The sequence below is a fragment of the Thermobia domestica genome, chromosome 9 (genome assembly GCF_964235325.1).
Source record: "Thermobia domestica chromosome 9, izTheDome1.hap1.1, whole genome shotgun sequence".
Lineage (NCBI taxonomy): Eukaryota > Metazoa > Arthropoda > Insecta > Zygentoma > Lepismatidae > Thermobia > Thermobia domestica.
The window spans coordinates 90,081,025-90,103,482 of NC_137462.1; the positions used below are offsets into that span (position 1 = coordinate 90,081,025).

The following is a 22,458-nucleotide window of genomic DNA, read 5'->3' on the forward strand; positions in this document are numbered from 1 at the left end:
GGCCACCTGTCTACATTGGAACTTAGCAGTATTGAAGCAATTATTTCTATGCTGTTAATGAGAAATGTTGAATATCTACGTGATCCTCTTTTCTTAAAAACCTTTTAGAACATCTACTACTGTTATGTGCTTTGAGTGGGAGATCAGTAAACCTAACGGGAAGAAAGGGAGAAAGTTTGTTCACTGAAAGTAACTTTTTCAAAAATACAAGATGAGGTGGTACTGTTTATTGAAAGAGATTGCCACCATTAAGCATTCTCATGTTGCAAGACATTTGGCAGTATAGTCTGCATGAAAAACAATATAATAGGATAAGTCTTTCGAATGTAGATGTTTCTAAATGTACGACAGAGTCGCCTTTGATATTCGCTACTTAGGCAGCATTTATATTTTGTGCATTTTCTGGAATTATTCACAAGGTTACTGGGAGCATAGGCCTCGAAAGATGAAGGTTCACGATATTCTGCATAACCATTTGGGACCCGAAGGTTGCTTACTGGATGTGACTATATACAGATATTTATCAATTTATTGGGAACACCTGGAGTTAAAAACAGTCTGGGTTGGCAATATATCTGGAATGGTCTAATATTTCCACGTGCTACCATTCACGACCTCTATGATTCTATTCCACGTCGCCTCAGAGTTATTCTGATGATAAAAGGTGGTCCATTAATTGTGCTCACCGGCAAGTTGCACTTTTTCAGATACATACAGTATTTCTATTACATTGGTAAGAATACATTGTAGTTCCTTGATACAATAAATTGACCAGTAACTGAAGATTTGTTTTCCTCCATTAATAGTACCCTAAAGGCAGGATTAATTTTCCATGATAGAATACAGTAACGGGCACTCGAGACTTCCAGGTGGTACCAACTGTACTTAAATTATGTTTCTTGTTCGTGTTCGTGAATTGAAATGTGGAAATATCCCTCTTGTTTCATTTTCCTTTCCTTAGTGTGATAAATCTCTCTTTCTCTTTTCTGATTTTGTATTATGTTGAGAGGTTATTATTAATATTGATTAGTATTAATATTAGTGCTAATAATTAATTCTTAGAACGCGCCACTGCTTGGGAACATTCTTCCCTAGTGTACTTTGAGTTCATTTTCTAGTAAAGGTATCATGCATTAGTTTTTACAGAGCAGAAACCTTAAAACGGCATAGAATACGTTAATTTCATTTTTACCACGTTATCCTTTTACCACACTCTAAATTTGAACGTAAGTTTTAAAAATCTCAATAATCAATTTCATTAATTCCTATTTAAATAACTGTAGCATAATTTCAAAAATTTCAAATTTAAAGTGATCCGAAAGTGGGGTTCAACTCTTAGATTCTTAATGACAGCCCTGGTTTTAACCTATAATTTGTTTAGGATGTAACGAAAGAATTATTTACCAACTATTGAAACTATGATCAAATAAAATGCTTTTCTCCTTATACTATCACCTCCAATTGCAGAAGAATAGATTCATACATATAGACAATAAGATGACAGTAACATGAAACTCAAAAAAGCCAAAAACATGCATCCTTGTCAATTTTGAGGAAATGAAGAGAGGCCAGATTTTGTGTCAAACCATTCACAATGACAAGCTGATGAGGTAGTTTGATTTCAAATTATAATTCTGTGACTCTAATATCATATTACCAATGAAGCAATGATTTATATTTTGTGTTAGAAAGTGTAGGCATTTTTCATTCACCCGTGATTTATTTTGAGTCCTTGAACAACACCAGTTGTTTTAGGAGAAAAGCCACGATTATCTTCTTCTGGCGGGGAAAAGCCACGAAATTAACAAAGACATGATTACGACGTCGGGCAATAATCACGGATCCACTGTAAATGTGAAACTGTTGCTTCCTCAATTGAATGCCAGTTTTTCCATCTCAGTCATCTATATTAATCCTTTGCACTGGAAATCCTTTTCTTAAAAAAATACTGCACCATTGCTTATGGAACATTGACATTAAAACAAACACTGATAGTTTTGTTATTGTTTTATCAGTTCATATTAATATTTGTGAAGTTGTTTAATTTTTTTTTAGTGGCAATATTACTGAATAAGCATACCATTAAAATGCGTATTTTCTGTCCCGAGTAATTTGACGTCATTCGTATCGTACCCTGCGGCAATAACCTGATTGGTACAAATGATGCGTAGCAAATACAGATAAACTTGTTTATGTATTGAAAAAGTTAAGTGCAGCTTTGGAGTTTAAAAAGAAGGGAAAAACAACAGAAAACCTGTTCTATTAACATATTATGACGTTAAGATCAGTTCAAAATGAACTTACAAATTATCCGAAATACTGATCTACGCAGCAATCATAATATTGGATGTTTTCGTGTACAAAATCTATACGATGGAGAAAGTTCCCGGGTTAGCCCCCAAAGCATAGGCTACTGCTTATGAAAGGAAAACATGTATACACGAAAAGCAATATTTACTGAAAAGCAAAGCAATATTTTAAATCCTGTTCGTCTATGTAATATATTTCTTGGAACTATCTGCTGAACTGTGAGCTATTGCAAAAACTGTAAGCATCGTCTAAAATGTGAGCTATTGCAAAAAATACGTCGTTCAATTTACAGAAAGGCTATTATACCGAAAAATGAAGGTTTGATGTTAATAGCTACAGTAGTTTCCCCCCCCCCCTACTTTTATTATATGTTGCTCACGAGACAAGACGAGACGAGAAATAAGGTTTTCTCGTCTCAGTTTGATTCATCTCCTCTAGAAATTTTTATCGTCTCGTTTTGTATAAATTTATGTACAAAAGTTGTGCTGCCTTTTTTCTTAATTTCATTTGAGTCTTCATCGCGGCGAAATTAAAATACCGCTAATTTTACAGAATTATGTCATATCTTCAAATAGATAAAAGATAATCGAAATGTGGAACAAGAGCGCCCTAGAAAATATTATTTTACATGAGAAACCGTTATCACGACTCACTTATCTGCTTTCGATTTCGAGCCATTTTGAAAATCGGCATTTATTTTCGCGTTTCTAAACAGCTGAAAACGGAAAGCCGCTAGGTGACTTGTGATAACGGTACCTCACGCAAAATATTGTCTAGTGCGCTCTTATTCCATATTTCAATTATATTTTATCTATTTGAAAATATCACATAATTACTGTAAAATTAGCGGTATTTTAATTTCGCCGGGATGAAGACTTAAAAGTTATCAGAATCTTCCACGTCACGAGAGATCAACGAAGGTTTCTGATACAACTACATTGATACCATACTTACTATTGGAGCATATTGCGTATTGACTTGTGTGTCTTTAAATGTTGATAAATGTTCTTCACTGCGTTTGTAAAATCATTTTATCAATTTATATTTGTCTACTATGTCATGCAACATTAAAAGAGTGTTCGAGATCTAAGACTTAAGTGAAGTAGTGCTACCCACAAAAACTTGTAAAATTTCTCGTCTCGTCTCGAAAATGAGACGAGAAATGTCGTTTCTTGTCTCGAATTTAAAAATATACTTCTCGTCTCATAATTAACACCGCTTGCATCTAATGCTAATCATGTTCCCAACCCTTTTTACATTTCTTGCACCCGACGATACTGCGTCCCCTAAAGATTTAAATGTCTAATTTTTTTTTTACTGTCAACAGAAGTTTCATTATTATTTTCCTCCTCTTTGACCTTCGCACTTTTGAGTATATCCATCTTCTTGTTTATTCTCATATTACGTTTATCCTTCCGTTTCTCACTCATATTACGGTAACTAATGTATCTTGTAAGACTTCAGCCTTATTTGTTATCAATGTGCAACTCATTTCTACCTCAATGTGTAAAACCAGCATTTCTCAAACGTTTTTCAATTGGAGATCATTATTAATCAGAATATTCTACAGAACATCCTACATTTTACCCCTTCGAAAGTAAATATATCTTGTTTCTGGCTACCACGTTGGTATTAGTAAAAGAGATCTTTTAAAATACAGTTGAAGGGTATCAATAATATTTTACATCAATATGTGTTAACTTTATTTTTTAAATATCACTTTTTTGATTTTAGAAATAAACTATTTTGTATTGCAATAGATGAGTTTTCCAATGCTAAATTTCCATATGAACCTATTTACAAATTAAGACAGATGTCCATTTTCATTCAAAAAAAAAAAAAAAATCGATGTCCATCACTATGGGTTTTCACAGTACCGTTTATACTACTTATTTTAAGTAAAATTTTCATCCAGCTCTTGTACGTCTATAACATTATAAGCTATTACAATTTTATGGTCTTTACTTTATTAAATTGTATGAGATTCTTAAGTATAGTTTATGATGTGAGGAATTTATTATTATTATTATTATTATTATTATTATTATTATTATTATTATTATTATTATTATTATTATTATTATTATTATTATCTTTTGGACTAATCTTTAAACTAAGAGAACCACAAGAACAGATCTTGAGGAGTACTTCTTGTCCGCGGGCCAAGTTTGGAAAACGCTATGTTAAAACAAAGGCCAATTTTTCCTTTGTGCAAAAACAATTTTAGTAAATTATGGTTATCTGGTACTTCGCTAAAAATAAGAACCTAGTTCAACACACCGTTTTTATTGCTAGAAAGAAAAGCAAAATTAATATTACAATAAGCGTATCATTACAATATAAGATTATTTTTATAGAGTACTTTCGCTACCACACTATGGAGAAACCTATGTTTGATCTTAAATGTTCTGCTTGAAGGCAATTAATAGCTCACTTATCCTAGCGTTGTTGTGTGGTGCTGGGGAAAGGTGTCCAGTTTCTTTTTCTCTATGGATCAAATATACACAGACAACTAGGAATTAGAAATTTGTAAACGAAGGACAGGTTCAGCATTAAGATTAGAAATATCACGTATACAGAAGCTTCACTAAGTAATTTACATTCGTCAGTGATGTCTTCCAAAGGCATAGTGACTTCCTAAAATGTCAAATATATACATAATTCCTCACAAATGTAATTTAGAATACGTGAAATATTAATTGAGTGTGCAAGTAAATATCTCGGTAACGAAGCTATTAGCTACTCAGTTGTTATTTATGTGGCATCCACAATTCTCTTTCTTAATATATCACTCAACCATTTCATTCATTTTCATAACCACATTGACAAGGTCTAAGCATACCCCTGCTCTATTGGCTTAATGACCTTAGTAGTAACGTTAGGTAGGTGTGTTAAAGAACTTACATTTAAACAAAACATTCAGACAAGAAATGGAAACAATCAAAGTAGTGACGACGCCAGCTTTAATTTCTTGGGGTTAGGAGGCAAACGAAACGGTAGAGAAATACACGGGATGCAGTTGTTTTATTATACCGAAAAGGGTAATTTTATTCACATATTATTTGAGTTACATTACAGCACATGTCACGAATAGGCGCAGAGATAGCACCCGAGGAAAGGGGCCACCATCTCTCTCTCTATCGCCATCAATGAATCAGAATACATTTTGTTTTACTTACCTGTTTTGCATTTCCAACCCAAAACGTTAAATGATCAAAGTTCAAGAATCGTCCACCATCGGGCTAAAAAAAATAGAATACAATAAAACAATAAGATAAAGTAATAAATAAAAATAAAAATTAATTCTATATTTAGGTTCTTTTGGAGAGTTTACATTTTCCCCCTTTTTTTTAAAAAAAATAGCACCACTTTCTGTTCCCAAGTGCTGGAGCCATATTTATGAGCTCGTAGTGGTTAAGTAATATCGTTTTTATCTTGGGGTAGGAGATATCCTAAAGTTCCGATAGGATACCATGTTAAACTGTAGGTCGTCTCGTATGGCCTCAGTGGCTATGAGCTCAGTGCTCAGAGCAAATTAAACTACCCTTAAACAACGAAAATATTTTAGAACCAATATCAAACAGGTTTGGGCAAACAAGTGCATGATTAGTTAGTTATTATTGCAGTTATTTCTACTTATAAAAATATGTACGTTGTATTATCTAATAATAATAATAATAATAATAATAATAATAATAATAATAATAATAATAATAATAATAATAATAATAATAATCGTAAGTATTCTGCCCTAAGTGGCAGGTCACTTGCAGCGAACTGAGAAGCTTCCATAACTCACGGTTCTCACTTAACTTCTTTGCATCGATATAGCAATTTCCTGTTTTAATACAACTAATAAACTATAGCCGCTTTTTGCCCTTTTTCCTTTCACCGTATCTTCTAGCACGTCCCTCGGGGTACAGTTTCTTGTCAACCAACATTCTAACAGTTTTTCTTCCTGTTTGCAGTTATATTTAATACTATTTTTCTCTCTTACTCTTTCTAATACTTCCTCATTGGTTTTCATTCGACCCAACTAATTTTCTCTATCTCCAAACACATTTATGCATATAGTCTATATTTTTGTCTAATAGATTAGAATACTGCATGATAGAAATCTAGTCGCCAATTCTATTTTCTACCTTTCTACTTCTATATTTAATTTAAACTAGTTCGTTCCGCAGACCATTGCTTTTGTATTACTGATTTTTATTTTCATTACTATTTTTTTTTGCAACATTTTCTATTATTTTTAACGTGCTATTAATTTTCTTTTCAGGTTTCACAATAAGCACTATAGGTATATCACCTGCAAATCATTGGCCCATACATCTAATCCTTCTATTTCCTACTGAAATACGTTTTCCTTATACAAATCCTTTTTTTTTTTTTTAACTATCTTTACTTGACATATACGCATATTAAGTAATGTTGCTGATAGGTAACATCCATATCAAACTCCCTTTCCAATTCCATTCTCATGTCATTTCATACTTATATCCTACTTGTTAAGTTATATATTAGTTTCTTGTGGGTTTTCGATCCTTCACTCCAACCTACCCCTGATTAGAACTCCAGTCAACAATTCTCAGCTCACCCCGCCCGAAACATTTTCTACATCATACGTATCTTAATGTAGGTGGGTATTCAAAAATCCGGCAATTTCCGGACCTGAGAAGTGTCGATGAGTGGCCTTATTCTGTAACTCTTTCACCAAAGAATCTCTTGTACCAGGAGCATCATTTAGGGGGGAAGGATGGGGCAATTGCTCCCCTAAGAGTTTGATGAATACATATACTTTAATCGATTGTCTACTAATATACTAGTACAAAACGTGAAAGTCTTATGTCGGTGGTACTCTTGCCCCCCTGAAGCAAAGTGTGAAATGACGCCCCTGTCTTGTACCCTTACTTTCCTAAATCAATATATCCTTCTGTTCAGTATTGAAAACATAATTTTTGTTTTATGTTATAGGAGGCTAACAACACTCGGAAAAATTCGTTATCCGGACAGCGGTATATTGTACAAATATACGGTATTCTTATGTTTACTACAGAAATCAGTACGGAGCATACACTTGCCATATCCTACATATGTACTGTCCTTAGATGTTACATCATGCCATTGCAGGATGTCTGACATCTAACAGTCTTCTGTATACTACATATGTATACAAATGTTACATACATAAGTCTCTCTGTATATGAGATCCTGACCACACGCTTATTCCGAACACTTATACGGAAAGTATGTATAAAGTATACTTTTTCAGTTATACGTTTGCTGTACATTAAATCCTAAAACTACAAGATTTATACATGTAATCTACGTCTTACGTACGCCACATACGATTTTTTAAAATCAGTGAATGAGTATTGTTATAACTATAATTATAGAGGCGTTTGATCCCATTTTTATATGATCAGGTATAGAAAACATACTTCTGTATATTAGCAATGCAACACCAAGTAGGAAACATCAGATTGACCCCATATTTGTAGAATGTAAAAAGGAGAAGGCCAACAAAATTATTAGAAATGTAGCTCAGCGACGCATCCCTCCACTAAAACTACCAACCTGACTTGGGCTACAAAACCAGTGGTGGAGTATTAGTGTGACGTGAATATGTTTGGACAGTCAAACAATATCTCTCGTCTTTAAACAAGGCACCAACTTCAGCAGGTTTTCATATCTAATTATGGGGACCGCGGTGGTTCAGTGGTAGAGCGTTCACCTCTGGAGCTTGGGATCCCGGGTTCGATCCCAGCCTCCGCTAAGTGAACTTTGTGGTAGACAAACATCGTGTGCGTGGGTTTTCTCTGGGTTCGCCCGTTTCCTCTCACTTTCTTCATTCCACCATTTCATTCATTACTTATGATCACCGTCTCCTTTAGCCTAATCGGCATGACCGTGGGAAGTAAAACTCAAAGATTTCATTTCATTTATTTTTCGTCTCTACTTATGGAAGATTATGACATAACGATAGTGGATTATCCTTTAGTGACATAGATGTCTGTATTTTACGGAACGCAGCCACATTGATGCGGATATGGAAACAATGGCAATACACAACAGGCACAAAACCGCGTCATAAAACGAACCGAGTAAAATAATTTCTTGTACATGGATATGGCGGATCGGAGAGCCATATTCCGCACACTGACACACAAATTTCCAATTTGTTCCACAGCGACAGTGTCCCCTGAAACAGTTCGCCGTCATCTGGCAGGACAACATATTTATGCGGTGTCCAATGCTGTATCTCCAATTGATTGCATAGCATAGGCTGTGCAACTTCAATGATGCTACGAACGTCACTCATAGAGTGCCGAATAGCATGGGGATGACGAAACTCACTTACGTCTGTAGCATCCTGATGGACGCTTCTATGTCTGGCGGTACTGTGGTAATAAGTTGGTCGGTCTTGTTTCTGCATCGCCACACATGTCTGGGATCAAGTGTTATGATAAAAGATGCCATTGAATTCCGTGTCCTCTGGCATCTAACATCATTAAAGGGTCTTTAATCAGCCAACGTTAGATCTACCAAGTACTGGACTCGGTAGTGACTTTCTTTAGCCCTGAAAGGTTACACTTTCCAACAGGCGACACACAACACCTAAAGTTTTTGGATATACTGTACGAGGTGCTACACTGCTTCCTTAGTTAATGTATTCATCTGATCTCTCGTTAATTGAAGGCGTCTGATCCACGATTGTTCAACGCCTCACACACTAGAGACTCTCCAGCTTCAGTTGATGAGCTCTTGAAATATATGCAAACGGAGGCTTGCCATGCCCAGGAGGAGATCCCAGGTCTCATCTTTTCTCGTGTTGCAGTCCTTCTGGACGCCCACGATGGACCCATCCCCTACTGACAGCGAGTCGATGTGCTGTTACAAATTGTAAGTTTAATCATTTCACGTTTGTATCTAAAGTTATTTGAATACTTCCCCTTCTTCTCCCTGATGTTGCATTGTTAATGTCCATGTGCTTAACAACAACACACACCAGTTTAGTTTTAATATTCTGCATACGAGAATCTACTTTCATCAAAATCTTTTGCACTACACTCATAAAAAAGACATACAATGTACTTTATACGAAAAAAGTAACTATATTTTTACATTTAAAAAGTCATTGATATACATATATAGGATGCTTGTATACAATTATATTTCTAGATAAATTTAAACTTGAACAAATTACGTAAGTAGAATAGTTTTAATATACAACGTTTGAAATCTTTCATCTTTCTGAAGCCAAACTATTTTCCTGTTCTCTAAAGACAATAAGGTGAAAGATGATCCTACCAAATGAGATTTGAAACCAGGATTCCGGTTACGAAGCCGGAACGACTCCGTTCACCTTTGCATTCTAAATTAAATGATAGATATTTAAAAATTCATTAATTACTTCATATTAAACTATCCCTTTAAGATTCTAAAATAGAAAAGAGACAATAATAACCTAAGCGGCTAATGTGCATGTAATCTTAAATCGCATGCAACAACATGTGGTAAGTTAATCAAATATCGGGCAGTGTTAAGGAGAATTCCCTCGTAGCTAAGCGGTTAGCATATGCGCCTGTGGTGTGAAAGACCCGGGATCGATTCCCAACGAGAGCTCATGTGATTTGGATTCTACGTTAAATTGTAGATCCACGTCTCATATAGCCTCGCTGCTGAAAGCGACACTAAATTCCAAATCAAAATCAAGATCTAGAAATTGAAAAGTAGGAACTACAGAAAATAGGCAGGAGGTGAAGTATGTAACCGCTGCCGAAGCCTTTATAGAGACTACAGATTGTCTTTGTACAGTCATCAGCATAAGTATTTCCCCATTGACTACTGTAGCTCCATTAGGTCGTATGCAGCACATTTACTGGTGTCATAAATGTCTGAACAGCTGCAACCCAACTTTTACTAAAATTTCTCGTCGACAAAACGGTTGGCAGGCCTGTCTGAACCAGAACTTTATGATGTACAGTTGATGATGCATCGAGCATTTCTCCATCCTAAGATGAATCTCTATTTTTTGGAGTGTCTTCTCCAACGAGTCCCATGAAAGAAGAACATTATATAACTCGTTGTTGTGTATAATATATTATTTCACTACATACTGCATGTGAGAAGAAAGAAATATACTGATTTTACATGAGTTAGAAAATGATTGAAAAATTCCGAGCTGTTGGGATTCGTATTCGGGTCTCCTGGATAGAAATCCAATGCGGTAATCACTTACCTGCATCAATCAGTTACTAAATGTGACACAAAACCTGTTAGGTAGTTAAAAATTTTTCATGTATTTCGAGACGACATACTAGACGAGAAGCCGTATGAAGAGACTATCATTAGTTGAGTTAATAATTTTTTTGAGTTAATTTCAAAATGTATAGCCAGAAACAAATGAAATTTTTATTTATTAACAAAACCTTGCGGATTGATTTTTTTTTTGGTCACGAATCAGAGGATAATAGTTGATTATAGGATATTGAACATACTTAATATCTTGTTTTCAGCTATGGCATTTTACATTTACAATTCATATAATACTAGCAGCGTTCACCCCGCTTCGCTGCGGTCACCCCGGAACGCAATAAACTTTGTTACTTAGATAATTTTTACTTTTTCGCTTTCAAGTGATATGATAAAAACCATAGAAGATTGCAGTAAATGTTAACATTATATCGCCTGTCATTTATGTTAACCCGCCCCGCTTCGCTGCGGTCACCCCGGAACGCAATAAACTTTGTTACTTAGATAATTTTTACTTTTTCGCTTTCAAGTGATATGATAAAAACCATAGTAGATTGCAGTAAATGTTAACATTATATCGCCTGTCATTTATGTTAACCCGCCGAGTGACACGGTCATGCGGGTTGCATATAAATACGTTTATTTTTACCTATGATGAACTAACAAAGGATTTGTACGTTATGGACACTTGAATGGTCAATTATCTCAAGACACTGGTAATTAAAAATTAAAGTGATATGAGAAAAACCATCTAGGGTCCAAATCCTAATAACCCCCCAAAAATGAAAGAAATTGGTTCAGCCGTATTAGCGTGATGAGGGAACAAAGGATTTGTGCGTTCTCTTTTATATATAAGATTGTTTCTTAATCGAATTTAAAAGGGAAAGAGTTGTCAAAGGGTTATTCAAAGAAATGTTCTCAGTCTCCGCTTAAGTTAGGAGCACAAAAAACTTGGTTTACTCCAGGATATGAACATACGAACACATAATTAATTAACTATTCACCCAACCCACTTAACTACTCATACTGCGGTACTTTAAATCTGTTTTTGACTTTGTGTAAAGTTCTTTCCTGTTCCACACTAGGTTTTGTTTACACTAAGATAGAACTGAGTTTGCGGCGAATAGATCATACTTACACCTCTTGCAATGTGTAAGTATAAACTTTTTTTTTTTCACAGGACACATTTTCCTTCATGTCACAATAACTGATGTAAACGAGATTGAAGCTGTGAAACGATAGGTTTGAAATGATCGTTAATAATAATAATAATAATAATAATAATAATAATAATAATAATAATAATAATAATAATAATAATAATAATAATAATAATAATAATAAAAGCAATAATAGAGTTGAGATAATATTTACCTAAATAAAATTTGATAAAGATAGCTCAACTAATGATCATTTCTTCATACGGACCTTAGTAACCCATCTAGACTTACATGAAAGGTTTTCAATTAGCTAATAGTTTTTGTGCAACGTTCAGTAAGTGATGGCGTAGGTAAGTTGTTACCGCATTGAATTTCTACACAGGATATCTGGGTTCGAATCCCACCATGTTGGATCTTTTTAACATACTTCAATTTTAATTTCAAACCATACTTATGACAAGCAAGATCCTTTCTTGTGAAGAAGGAAAAAGGTGTTGGAATGACGGGGAATTCCAGTAGGTCCATGAATGGAGTCAAATATTTATAAACTTCTTTCCTTCAATTCTTTCAGATTTGATATTTTCAGTTTATTTCGACCATTTTCTAACTCATGTATGATCAGTGTTTTTTCTCTATCTTCGTACGTACAGATGTAGTGAAATAATATATTATACTCACAAATTAGAATGTCGTTAATATATGGCGCTCATTGGACAACACAATCCAAACAATAGAGATTCATCTCAGAATGGGGAAATGATTCACGGATCAACTGTACAGCATAAAAACCTAGTATAGATAGGCCCGTCAACTCTTTCGTCGGCGAGAAATGTTAGTGTAAGTTTTATTACATCTGCAAGGATTTGTGACACCAGAAAATGTGGAAGATAGGATCTAATGGAGTTATAGCACCCAAGGGGAGATATTTATGCTGGTAACTGTACAACCAATCTATGTAGACTTGAACCTATTTAGTCTTTCATAGCAATGTTAGCCATTAGCTACACTACACTTGGGTTTGGCAATATGAGAATTGATGTCAGAAATGAACGCTACTGTACTATACAGGTTAACAAAGTTATAGTATAAGAAATCAACTTACCTTTGGTCCTTTATCTATGTAAGACGTCTGCAAAGAAAATTAGAAAAAATAATTACCATAGGTCTACATAAAAATATAATTTTAAAGATATTTTTAAAAATATTGTATATGTTCCATCATAATTAGTAAGGTGAATACATGTGTAAGTATATGTGAATACCATGTGCGTGCATATCTATTACTTTTAGGATATTTTTCGAAAAATATTTTGATATAATACTAGTTAATATAGTCTAATTGATCACTAATACTTTTTAGAAATTCTACAAATTATTTCTGGCTTGGTTTTGCTGATTTTGAAACTATAACAAAATGGTGGAAAATGAGATTGCCTTGTTTAAGAGTTACACAATAAAAAACCTAAAAGTCATTGCTTTATTGTTTGTTGCGAAATGTATGTTCATGAGGAAAATTCAAGCTAGAGAAGTTCACTGACGCATTTTCCGTTAGCAATTTACCATACGTGCTTATGTTTATTCTTTGTAACCGGATATATGTGTAGCAGTGACTTCAAAAATCCTTTTTCGGGTTTACATCGAACTACATCACTGAAACTTTCAAAACATTACGGACTGCAATTTAAATTCAAGTAAGTAAGTCAAGACTGCAGTTTAGTAGGTCAAGAGGAACATATTTGATTTTTTTGTTCGATTCGATTTCGGGTTTAATGTCTCATTCAACAACGAGGCTTATATGAGACGTGAATCTACAACTTAATGCGAGATTCTAACCACATGAGTTCCCACTGGGAATCGAACCCGGGTCTCCCACACCAAAGGCACGTACGCTAACCGCTTACCTACTAGAGGGCACTATAGGAGGATTTTCGTATGGGAGCTAATATAATATTAGATAATACTAATAATCATACCAAGAGAGCTATTATCCAGTTTTGGAGCAATACCGGTATAGTGTGAAGATAAGGTAGCTATACCGTTTTCTTCAAAATTTGACTTATTCTAGTATTTCGTAACCAAGTTCGACAATATCTATTGCTAATCACACGTTTACCATTGAGGTTCAACCTACATTATCAAAGACCAAACACAGACAATGATCTTATCACCTATAGATCAATAATGCATCCCCCTAGCTAGAACAAAGCCGGGATTCGATTCTCAGCCAGGTCAGTGAAATTCTTCTAACAGTGCTGCAAACTACTGTTATGTGAATGTAAAATAGTTTAACGTAAATTAAAATTGAAACATCAGTCTTTATTCTTCAATATATATATATATATATACACCGTGTATACAGCATTTTTATTTAGGGATAGGCAAAACCGTTTTTTTTTTATAAAAACGGAGACCGGTTTCAAGTAAAACCAAAAACCGACATTTCGGTTTTCTCCAAACACGGGTTCGGTTTACACCGAAACTGGTTTCGGTGAAAACTGTTTTGGAAAACACATAAAACTATTTCTGTGGAAATGGAATCGGTTTCCGGAGAACAACGAAGCACTATTCTGGTCAGAAGTAGAATCAGTTTTGGAAAAACTGAAACCGGTTTTGGAGAAAACGGAAACCGGTTTTGAAGGAAACAGTACCGGATCCCTCTGAAAAACTTAATCGGTTTTGGAGAAAACTGATACCCAATTTTGGAGAAAACCGATAACCAGTTTTGGTGAAAACCTGTATTTTAAAAAATTTCAAAAAACGGTTTCGGATTTTCTAAAACCGGAAACAGTTTTTTTAATTTTCAAGAACTGGTTTCGGTTTTCCTAAAACCGGAAACCGAGAAACCGGTTTTTATGACCATCACTATTTTTATTACTTCCAAGATCAATGAGAGTAAAAATGAAAAGGAAATTCTGCATAGAAAATATATCATAAGAGTGAAAATGTATGAAAATAATATTGGAAAGCGGAATGTTTTAATCAGCTTTTTGCTATAGAACGTGAATTCTAGCGATAGCTCCCCTGTTCTAGTGGCAAGCGCGTGTGGTCTCGGATTTGATTGTCAGTGGGATATCATTAAAAAACTTGGACCCGTTACGGTAATTCGATTTCCAGGCCTCATATAGCATCAGTCTCAAAAGGAACACTAAACTTCAACAAACAAACAAACAGCATTTCGTGTGATAAAAAGTATTGCATTCGGATGATTTATGGAAGTTGACACCATTCAGTTCATAATTTCTCAATTTTGGCCACACTAAAATTATGCTAAAATCAAAACTAAAAAAGGCATTATTATCCCATTTAATTCTGCAGAGTATATGATGAGGTGTATAATTATAAACCTACTTCAAGTGTTCGTTTAATACATTTTGTGTTAGATGTGCGATTACTGTTTTTTCTCCGATATTGCACTACAAGCTGGGTTTATACAGTCAGTGACAAAAGTTCTTTTAGTTTGGTAAAATTTATTTTGGGAATATCGGCGAAACGTATACAGTTTCACCGAGTTTCAAGGCTGGAACGTACAGAAATTGCATTTCTTTTAATTTACTGAAAACTGTACTCAAATTGTAATTCCATTCTGAAATTATTTACGAAACTAATTTTATCAAACAGAAAGAACTTTTGTCGCTAACTGTACATGTAACCTCGCGCATCGAAAATGGGTATGCTGATCATGAAACTAAGGGCAAATCCGGGAAGGTTCAGAACGAACTAGAAAACGTGTATAGACATATAGCTATATTAGTATATACAGTACAAGCATTTAAAAAAAAATGATTATTTTATTTTTAAAAGGAACGAAACTTAGTCACAAAATTCTTGGATATAGCATTGATGATTTCGTATGTTTATGTGTACTACTGATAAATTTCGCAACGTAGGAGCTAAATTATTCTTTCGTATTATCTTTAACTAATGTACGAATTTTTACATTTAAATAACCATGATTATTAAATTATATAAATGGCATGGCAACAAAAGATGAGAATAGTAACAAAAAAGCATTTTCATTACTATATAAAATTACGAAAACAATTGAATAATTTACTTTCCTGGGCCCTGACGTAGCCTATTTAGTAGTTCTGTACAGACACTACTTTGGGCTAGCGGGGGGCTCCGCTCCCAGACCTCCACGTTTGCTTGGTTTATGGACTCACATCTCTCATGTATCAGCCTTTGCATCAACAGTGAATTTCGTGCATTTCATCTTCATATTTCCTTAATTTGTCACATATATACAGGGTGGCCCAAAAGTAGGTATACAGTCCCGTACTGATTGGCTCATGGCATTTTATATAATTTACTTATGATCCACACACAGGGTCCAAGTGAGATGGTATGTGGTGGTATGCCATACCGCTTCTGGTTTTTCAGTGATCAAGACATACCGTCACTGGAGAGTAGATGCTAAGTATTTTTAATAAATCTATTTTTATATTTTTATATAATTGACAAATAGCTTTGCATGTAAAAAATATACACCGTATATTATTTCTTATGTATGGTTCTAAGTTGACAGCACTGACATTTTTTGTCATAATTTTCCTACCTTTTGCTTTTAAATTGAGGTGTCTTCAAAGAAGTTCATCTAGCTGATATTTTGATGTGCCATATTGAATTATTTCTTTCTTATGTATGTGTGTGTCTTGTTTTGAGGATGGGCGGATTTAGAGATTGCTTTGAGAGGCAGATCTTCTGGACGTTTGGAATGTCCCTCAATCGAGTGGGGGGGGGGGAGGTTCGTGAGTTTTCCCGCAGGAAATTGTTAATATAAAAACTCGGTTTCTGAGCATTTTTGAGTATAATTCTCTATAATACAACATAAGGGGATTTTTTTTCCCAGAAAATTGTTGGTGGGGAAATCAAAGGCTCTCCATGTCTCTCCCTCCGTAGCTACTGAGAAGCTCTCCAATGGTTTTCAGTCGTGATGTAAATAGAAATGCAATCTTCTAGGCAACATACTCTCACTGTATTTCAACATTTAGGTAGCCGGTATGTCGAGTCAAAATCGTAATAAGACGCCTAGAACCTATCATCGCCTCTGCTCTTTTTCCAGTTCGAACACTGTCCACACAGGTATTAATTTAGTTTCTTCATTGTATGTTCTTTATTTCTTTCCACTTATACCTGAAGCTTCGAGCAGACTGAAGGAAATAAATGCATCATTTTAATAAATTGAAATGTCATACTTGATCGATGCTGGTCTGTATACAAACTTTTGGGCCACTCTGTATACACACACACACACACACACACACATATATATATATATATATATATATATATATATATATATATATATATATATATATATATATTTACGATTACGAAACGAATCTGATATCAATTTTGACCACTTTCGTAAAGTCACTTCCGGTTCTGTATTCAAGAATGAAATTTGCAATGAATATTTAAACCAAAACGCAACAGAAAACTCATAGTGTTAACTTGTTGGTTGAACAGAAGTTATGAACCATTGAGTTGGTACAGACAAAGAATATCATTGGTAGTGATTTCACTACTGCCAATAATTTTTTTTAAGCAATAGAACCATAACGATATATCATAGGTACACATCCTGGATCGAAATTTACAAACGTTGCTAAGAATTCATGTTGTTCAATTTGAAAGTATTTTGGTTCTGTAATTTGACGTACCGCTATATAATGCATCCTTCATACGTGGACGCTGGAAATATCCATAAAATACTTAGTGTTCCCCCTAATTTGGGACAAGTGTCATCTCTACTCTCCACGGAAGCTGCTCCTTATGCATTATATGAAAGCTGATGTTATATTTTATCTATGGTTCGTACCTTTTCGGTGTATAATGTACCAAACCATATCTAATTTGATATCTAAAATTTGTACAATCATGTATTGTTACCTTTCTTGCAAATTTGGACTGCTCTTTTTCTCTCAGAAAGTTGTATATATGAGATACGCCATTCTTGCATGAAATCCTTCAATAGTTCGGGTCACAAAGCATTTGGATGGTAAAAGAGAGCTTTAAGAACGATAATAAAATGTTAAAAATGAAATATTTCAGTTTAACGTCCCACATTATGCACTTTTTGTTAAGGGAAATAGATGCTTAAAGTAAGTGAATTATGATGGGAAAATTGGTGGCATGAGAACGTAGGAGAGAACGAGAGTGCCCCAGAAAACCCACGGATACGATGTTGTCCACCAAAAACATAATTGGCCGGGGATCGAACCAAGATCCCCATCCACCAAAGGTAATTGATCTACCACTGAGCCACCATTTCGAGCAGTTGGTTTATGCACATTAAAAATAAATCAGTCTATGTTACTCAAAGCGCGGTGTTCGCTCATACAACACAATGCACACAAATAAGTATACATTCTCATTCGGTGCAAAATAGTTACAGACTACAAGTATGAAATTATAGTCTGTGCTACTTAGAGAATGGGGATCAAACACTTTGACTCTTACTGTAAAAATAAATACCGGTACACTATGTGGGTGTATACATAGCAATATATAATTTGAAGAAATTTCGAAGTAAGGGTAGAAGTATCTCGTAAGGATATTCAATGGAGCTAATCATTTTAAACTATACAGCATAATGCGTAAATCAATCATAGTAGTGTAAATTAATCAGATCATACTAGTAATTGTGATCTGGATTTCTACCTTAACATGTTTGTTAAAACATCTTGTTGCTTAAGAATAGTAAACAATTCTTGTTCATATGCTTTGATTAAGTTGTGAATCTTTAAATGGAGTGCCTCAAAACAACAATACTGCTTTGCAAATTCCTTACGACGGTATTTCATGTCTACAGAAATACTATCTATGATGCTAATTTGGTTTCTACATGCATTAGAGCAAGATTAACGAATTTCTTTTTAAGGACAAAAGAATGACACAAACTAAGTTTTCGTGAACGTGATATCTCAGGTTCGATTTCTGGAGAGTGCAAGGTTATCATTAGCTTGTTATATGCACACTCCAGATGATAAATTTGCACACATCAGAAATCGAACCCGAGATATCACCTTAAAAATAAATTCGTTTGAAAGTTGCTGTAATATATGTTTATTGAAGGAAGCCAAATAATCATCATAAATAGTATTTCTGTAGAAATGACATGTCGCATGGAACTTCCAAAAAATGGTTGTTTTGAAGAAATCACGGTATACGTTATATCTAGCACACAATGCACTAAATGCTTGAAACAAGTTTGATACGCTGTTCTGAGCAAAATAAGGTAGAATTTGGCTCCAGATTGATGCGAATAATACCGAGAAATAACACATTATACTACGTTTATATAAATGAAATCATAACTGAATTAGTCTATTAAACGAAATACTTTTTGGTATTTATATTATACAGTAAGAATATCTTAAAGAGCGACATCTGAGTAGTTTCCAATATTTTGTTTTATATAGGATAAATATTTTAATATCTTGAATTGAAATAATTCAATTTTATGTCAGACGGTTGTATCATGTATATTAAAGGAGGGATGGTGATGAGAATGAACAAAATAGTGAAATAAATTAAGTGGGAGAAAACGGAAGAATCCCGAGAAAATTAACGCTCACTGTGTTTGTCAACCACGAAGCCCATTTGCCAGGGGCTGGGATCGAATCAAGGAATCCACGCAGCAGAGATGAAGGTTCTACTACTAAGCCTCCATAGCGCCGCAAATATAATATCTTGATTTTAGGCTGTTTAACATGTCAAAATTTTATTATGTATGTTAATTTGGACCAAAATATATCAATGTAGATCCCTCGCAAGTGACAACACCTTGGTTAATAACCAATAACAAATCACACCCGTTAATATAAGGTAATAATTAATTTATAAAAGTGACATTAACGACAGATTTATCAAGCTAAATATACTACCAAGTTCTTCTTGTATATTTTGATTCCAGTAAATAGCACACGAAATTTAAAAGAAAGTTTAATTTTAGAGACCTTACCATTATTATAGCAACCTCAATACTCTTCTGGACTATTCCGATGAATTACGGATATTAACATGTATGTAACCACGCAGTTTTACTTTTATATTCTCACAAGAGGTGTGTGTAATCAGATGATTTCTGATTGGTCAAATAAAGAGGTGTGCTTTTGATGACATGCAAACCGAAGGTCAGCAACTAAACCACTAGGAAACAAGTTTTTTTTTTGTACGTAGTCCAGAAACAAAATAAAAAAAGTATTTACTATGATAATAGTTTTAAAAAAAATCGGAGAGAGAAGGAGAGAACGAGAAACTAGTTTGTTTTACGTCATGTGGAAAGAAGCCCCATTTCTTCCTATTCATTATACATGGTTGGATAAGGGAAGAGGCTGTACGTAAAATTCTAGATATTTAAACGACATTTAAACCAATATAAATATGTTTACCATATTTTGAGATGTGCGAAATAATTGTGTTACAACTTGGCAAAAGAAATATACATAAATAGTAAATGAAATTGAGGTCAAAATGCACTCAATTGAAAGTATATCATCTGGCCAACCATAGTTTGTTATAATAATGATAATCTAACCTAACCTACCCTAAAAATAATTTGAACTATCTGAAAAATGCGTATCTAGCGTTTCGCGGATTTAGAATTTAGATTTGTGGGTTTTCGGTTTGTATGGTCATTTAGCCCGTCACGATTGAGGGATGACGTCCCTCGGCGAGAACACTATCCGGGGAAAGGGAAGGAAGAAAGGATAGGGGAAGAAAGGGACGGAACCTGGCACTTATAAGTTAGGTAGCACCCCGGCATTTGCTTGGTGTGAATGAGGAAAACCCAGGAAAACCTCATTCAGCGTGGCTGGCCTGAAAAAGCGTTTCACATTCTTTCGATCGAGTTTTTCCCCACCGTGAATCGAACCCGGGACCGCTCGCACAGAAGGCGAGAGCGTTAGTGATTACTAGACTTCGGATTTTTGCATATTTGCATGTTTTATTCCTGATGTGATATTGATATGCTCTTTAAACAGAAATTCGTTTCAGGTGTCTTTGGGTAAAATAGCAGAGTTTTATAGTGCATATATTTGCATATTTCGGAGGTTAGTGCATGTTTATGTCATTACTGCATATAAATGCATATTTAAAGGAACGAACAAATTGATAACTTTTAACGTCCAACAACTTTTCTCATAAATGGAATTTCAAGTTTCTAATACTGTATAAATAGACTTAAGAGACCTTATGCAAACTCGTTTTGACGTATGATTAGCGTCATACTAAAGGTCTGACTACTGCTGGGAACATATGCTAGTATGGCATTAATCACGCGTCAGAACGACTCTGCAATAAGGCCCAGATCTTTAAATAGCTAATTGTTGGTTTATCTTCCAAGGTCATGTGAAAGGAGAATAAGAAAAGAGTGAGTGAGTCATCTTCCCGGCAATGATGCATTACTGTCACCATTTTGCAAGATGATATAAAAAATGTATCAAATCACCTACAACAAAATTTCCACGTCACCCATCTCGGAAGTTAAATTTAGCTACTGTTGTGTGTGTGTGTGGATTTGAAATTCTATGATCCTGTGGCAGTCAGGGGTGTAGCCAGCAGGTTTGTGTAGGGGGGCCCGTCGTTTTTGAGGGGGGGCCAGCTACAATGTACAAAGCCAAAAAAAAAAAGTGTTGCTGCTAGTGTTTTTGAGGTCTGAAAGAAAGGAAAATTTTGGTTTTCTTCTGGAAAACTAAAAACTCTATTTTAGCTTCATATTATTATTATTATTATTATTATTATTATTATTATTATTATTATTATTATTATTATTATTATTATTATTATTATTATTATTATTATTATTATCCATAAATTATATTCAAGATAGTTTATATTATGCTTAATCAAGAACTACTGCCCGGGACCAAACGCTATACTTTTGTGCATAACTATAAAGGTAACCAAGAAAGTTCTGTTCCTTTTCGTGGAAGTCTGTGTTCAATTGGACCTCACACCGTGAGTTGAATGCGAGTGGAGATAAGGCGAACGTTAGTTGTTGGTGTGGATATATCCAACATACTACCTGGTTGTGGCAATTCAGACACACCGTGAACTTGCGTAAAGACAGAGGGAACATGGGACATCCACAGAGCGTCATAAGAGCATGTATGCTGAACGAGTTCAAATGGAGGTCAAACGCCGCTGTAGCGGGACAGACGATATGCCAGGCCTTTGGTGAGGGTGTCGTGACGACGCGGACATTGCAGCGATAGTTTAACAAGATTAAGGACGATGACGAAACACCCGAAAACACCACGTGCCAGAAGACCAACACATGTACAAAGAGGAACTGGGACTACAATTCAGTGTGTGGAGAAACCATTCGGCAGCACATCCATCAACTTGTGAAGCACCAAAAATTATTCAATGGGTCTCACATATTTTGACTCCGGGCCAGAAGGCAACGCAGCAGTCGCCTGTGTTTATTTACTGTTTCGGAGCCATTTCTGGACAGGGCGTTGACATGTGATAAAAAGTGTCATATACGAAGTTCCACGGCGCCGTCATCATTGGTTAGCATCCCATGAACCGATTTCAAAACAGCCGAAACCAGCACTGTACCAGAATAAGGTCCTGTGTATTTGGTGCATCGTGCATCGGGAACTGCTACCAGCTGGTCAGAGTATCAATGCAACTGTGTAGTGTCAGCAGTTGAGCTGTGCTCAACAAAAACTCAAAACTCTGGAGCCATCGCTTCTGAATTGCAAATGCGTCCTCGTTTACG

At 34.9% G+C, this 22,458-nt stretch overlaps 1 protein-coding gene across 1 annotated transcript in view; it reads right to left on the reverse strand.

Moving 5' to 3' along the window:
• The window catches only part of Hpd (4-hydroxyphenylpyruvate dioxygenase), a 74,269-nt gene extending 54,509 nt beyond the window's left edge, over positions 1–19,760 (reverse strand). Inside the window, exons 1-3 of the mRNA XM_081771529.1 lie at positions 19,693–19,760; positions 12,829–12,855; positions 5,490–5,552 (exon numbers count right to left, since the gene is read on the reverse strand). Coding sequence (XP_081627655.1) covers positions 5,490–5,552; positions 12,829–12,855; positions 19,693–19,695 — 93 coding nt within the window. The 5' untranslated portion in view covers positions 19,696–19,760. The remainder of the gene's footprint in view (positions 1–5,489; positions 5,553–12,828; positions 12,856–19,692) is intronic.
• Between the last annotated feature and the right edge of the window lie 2,698 nt (positions 19,761–22,458).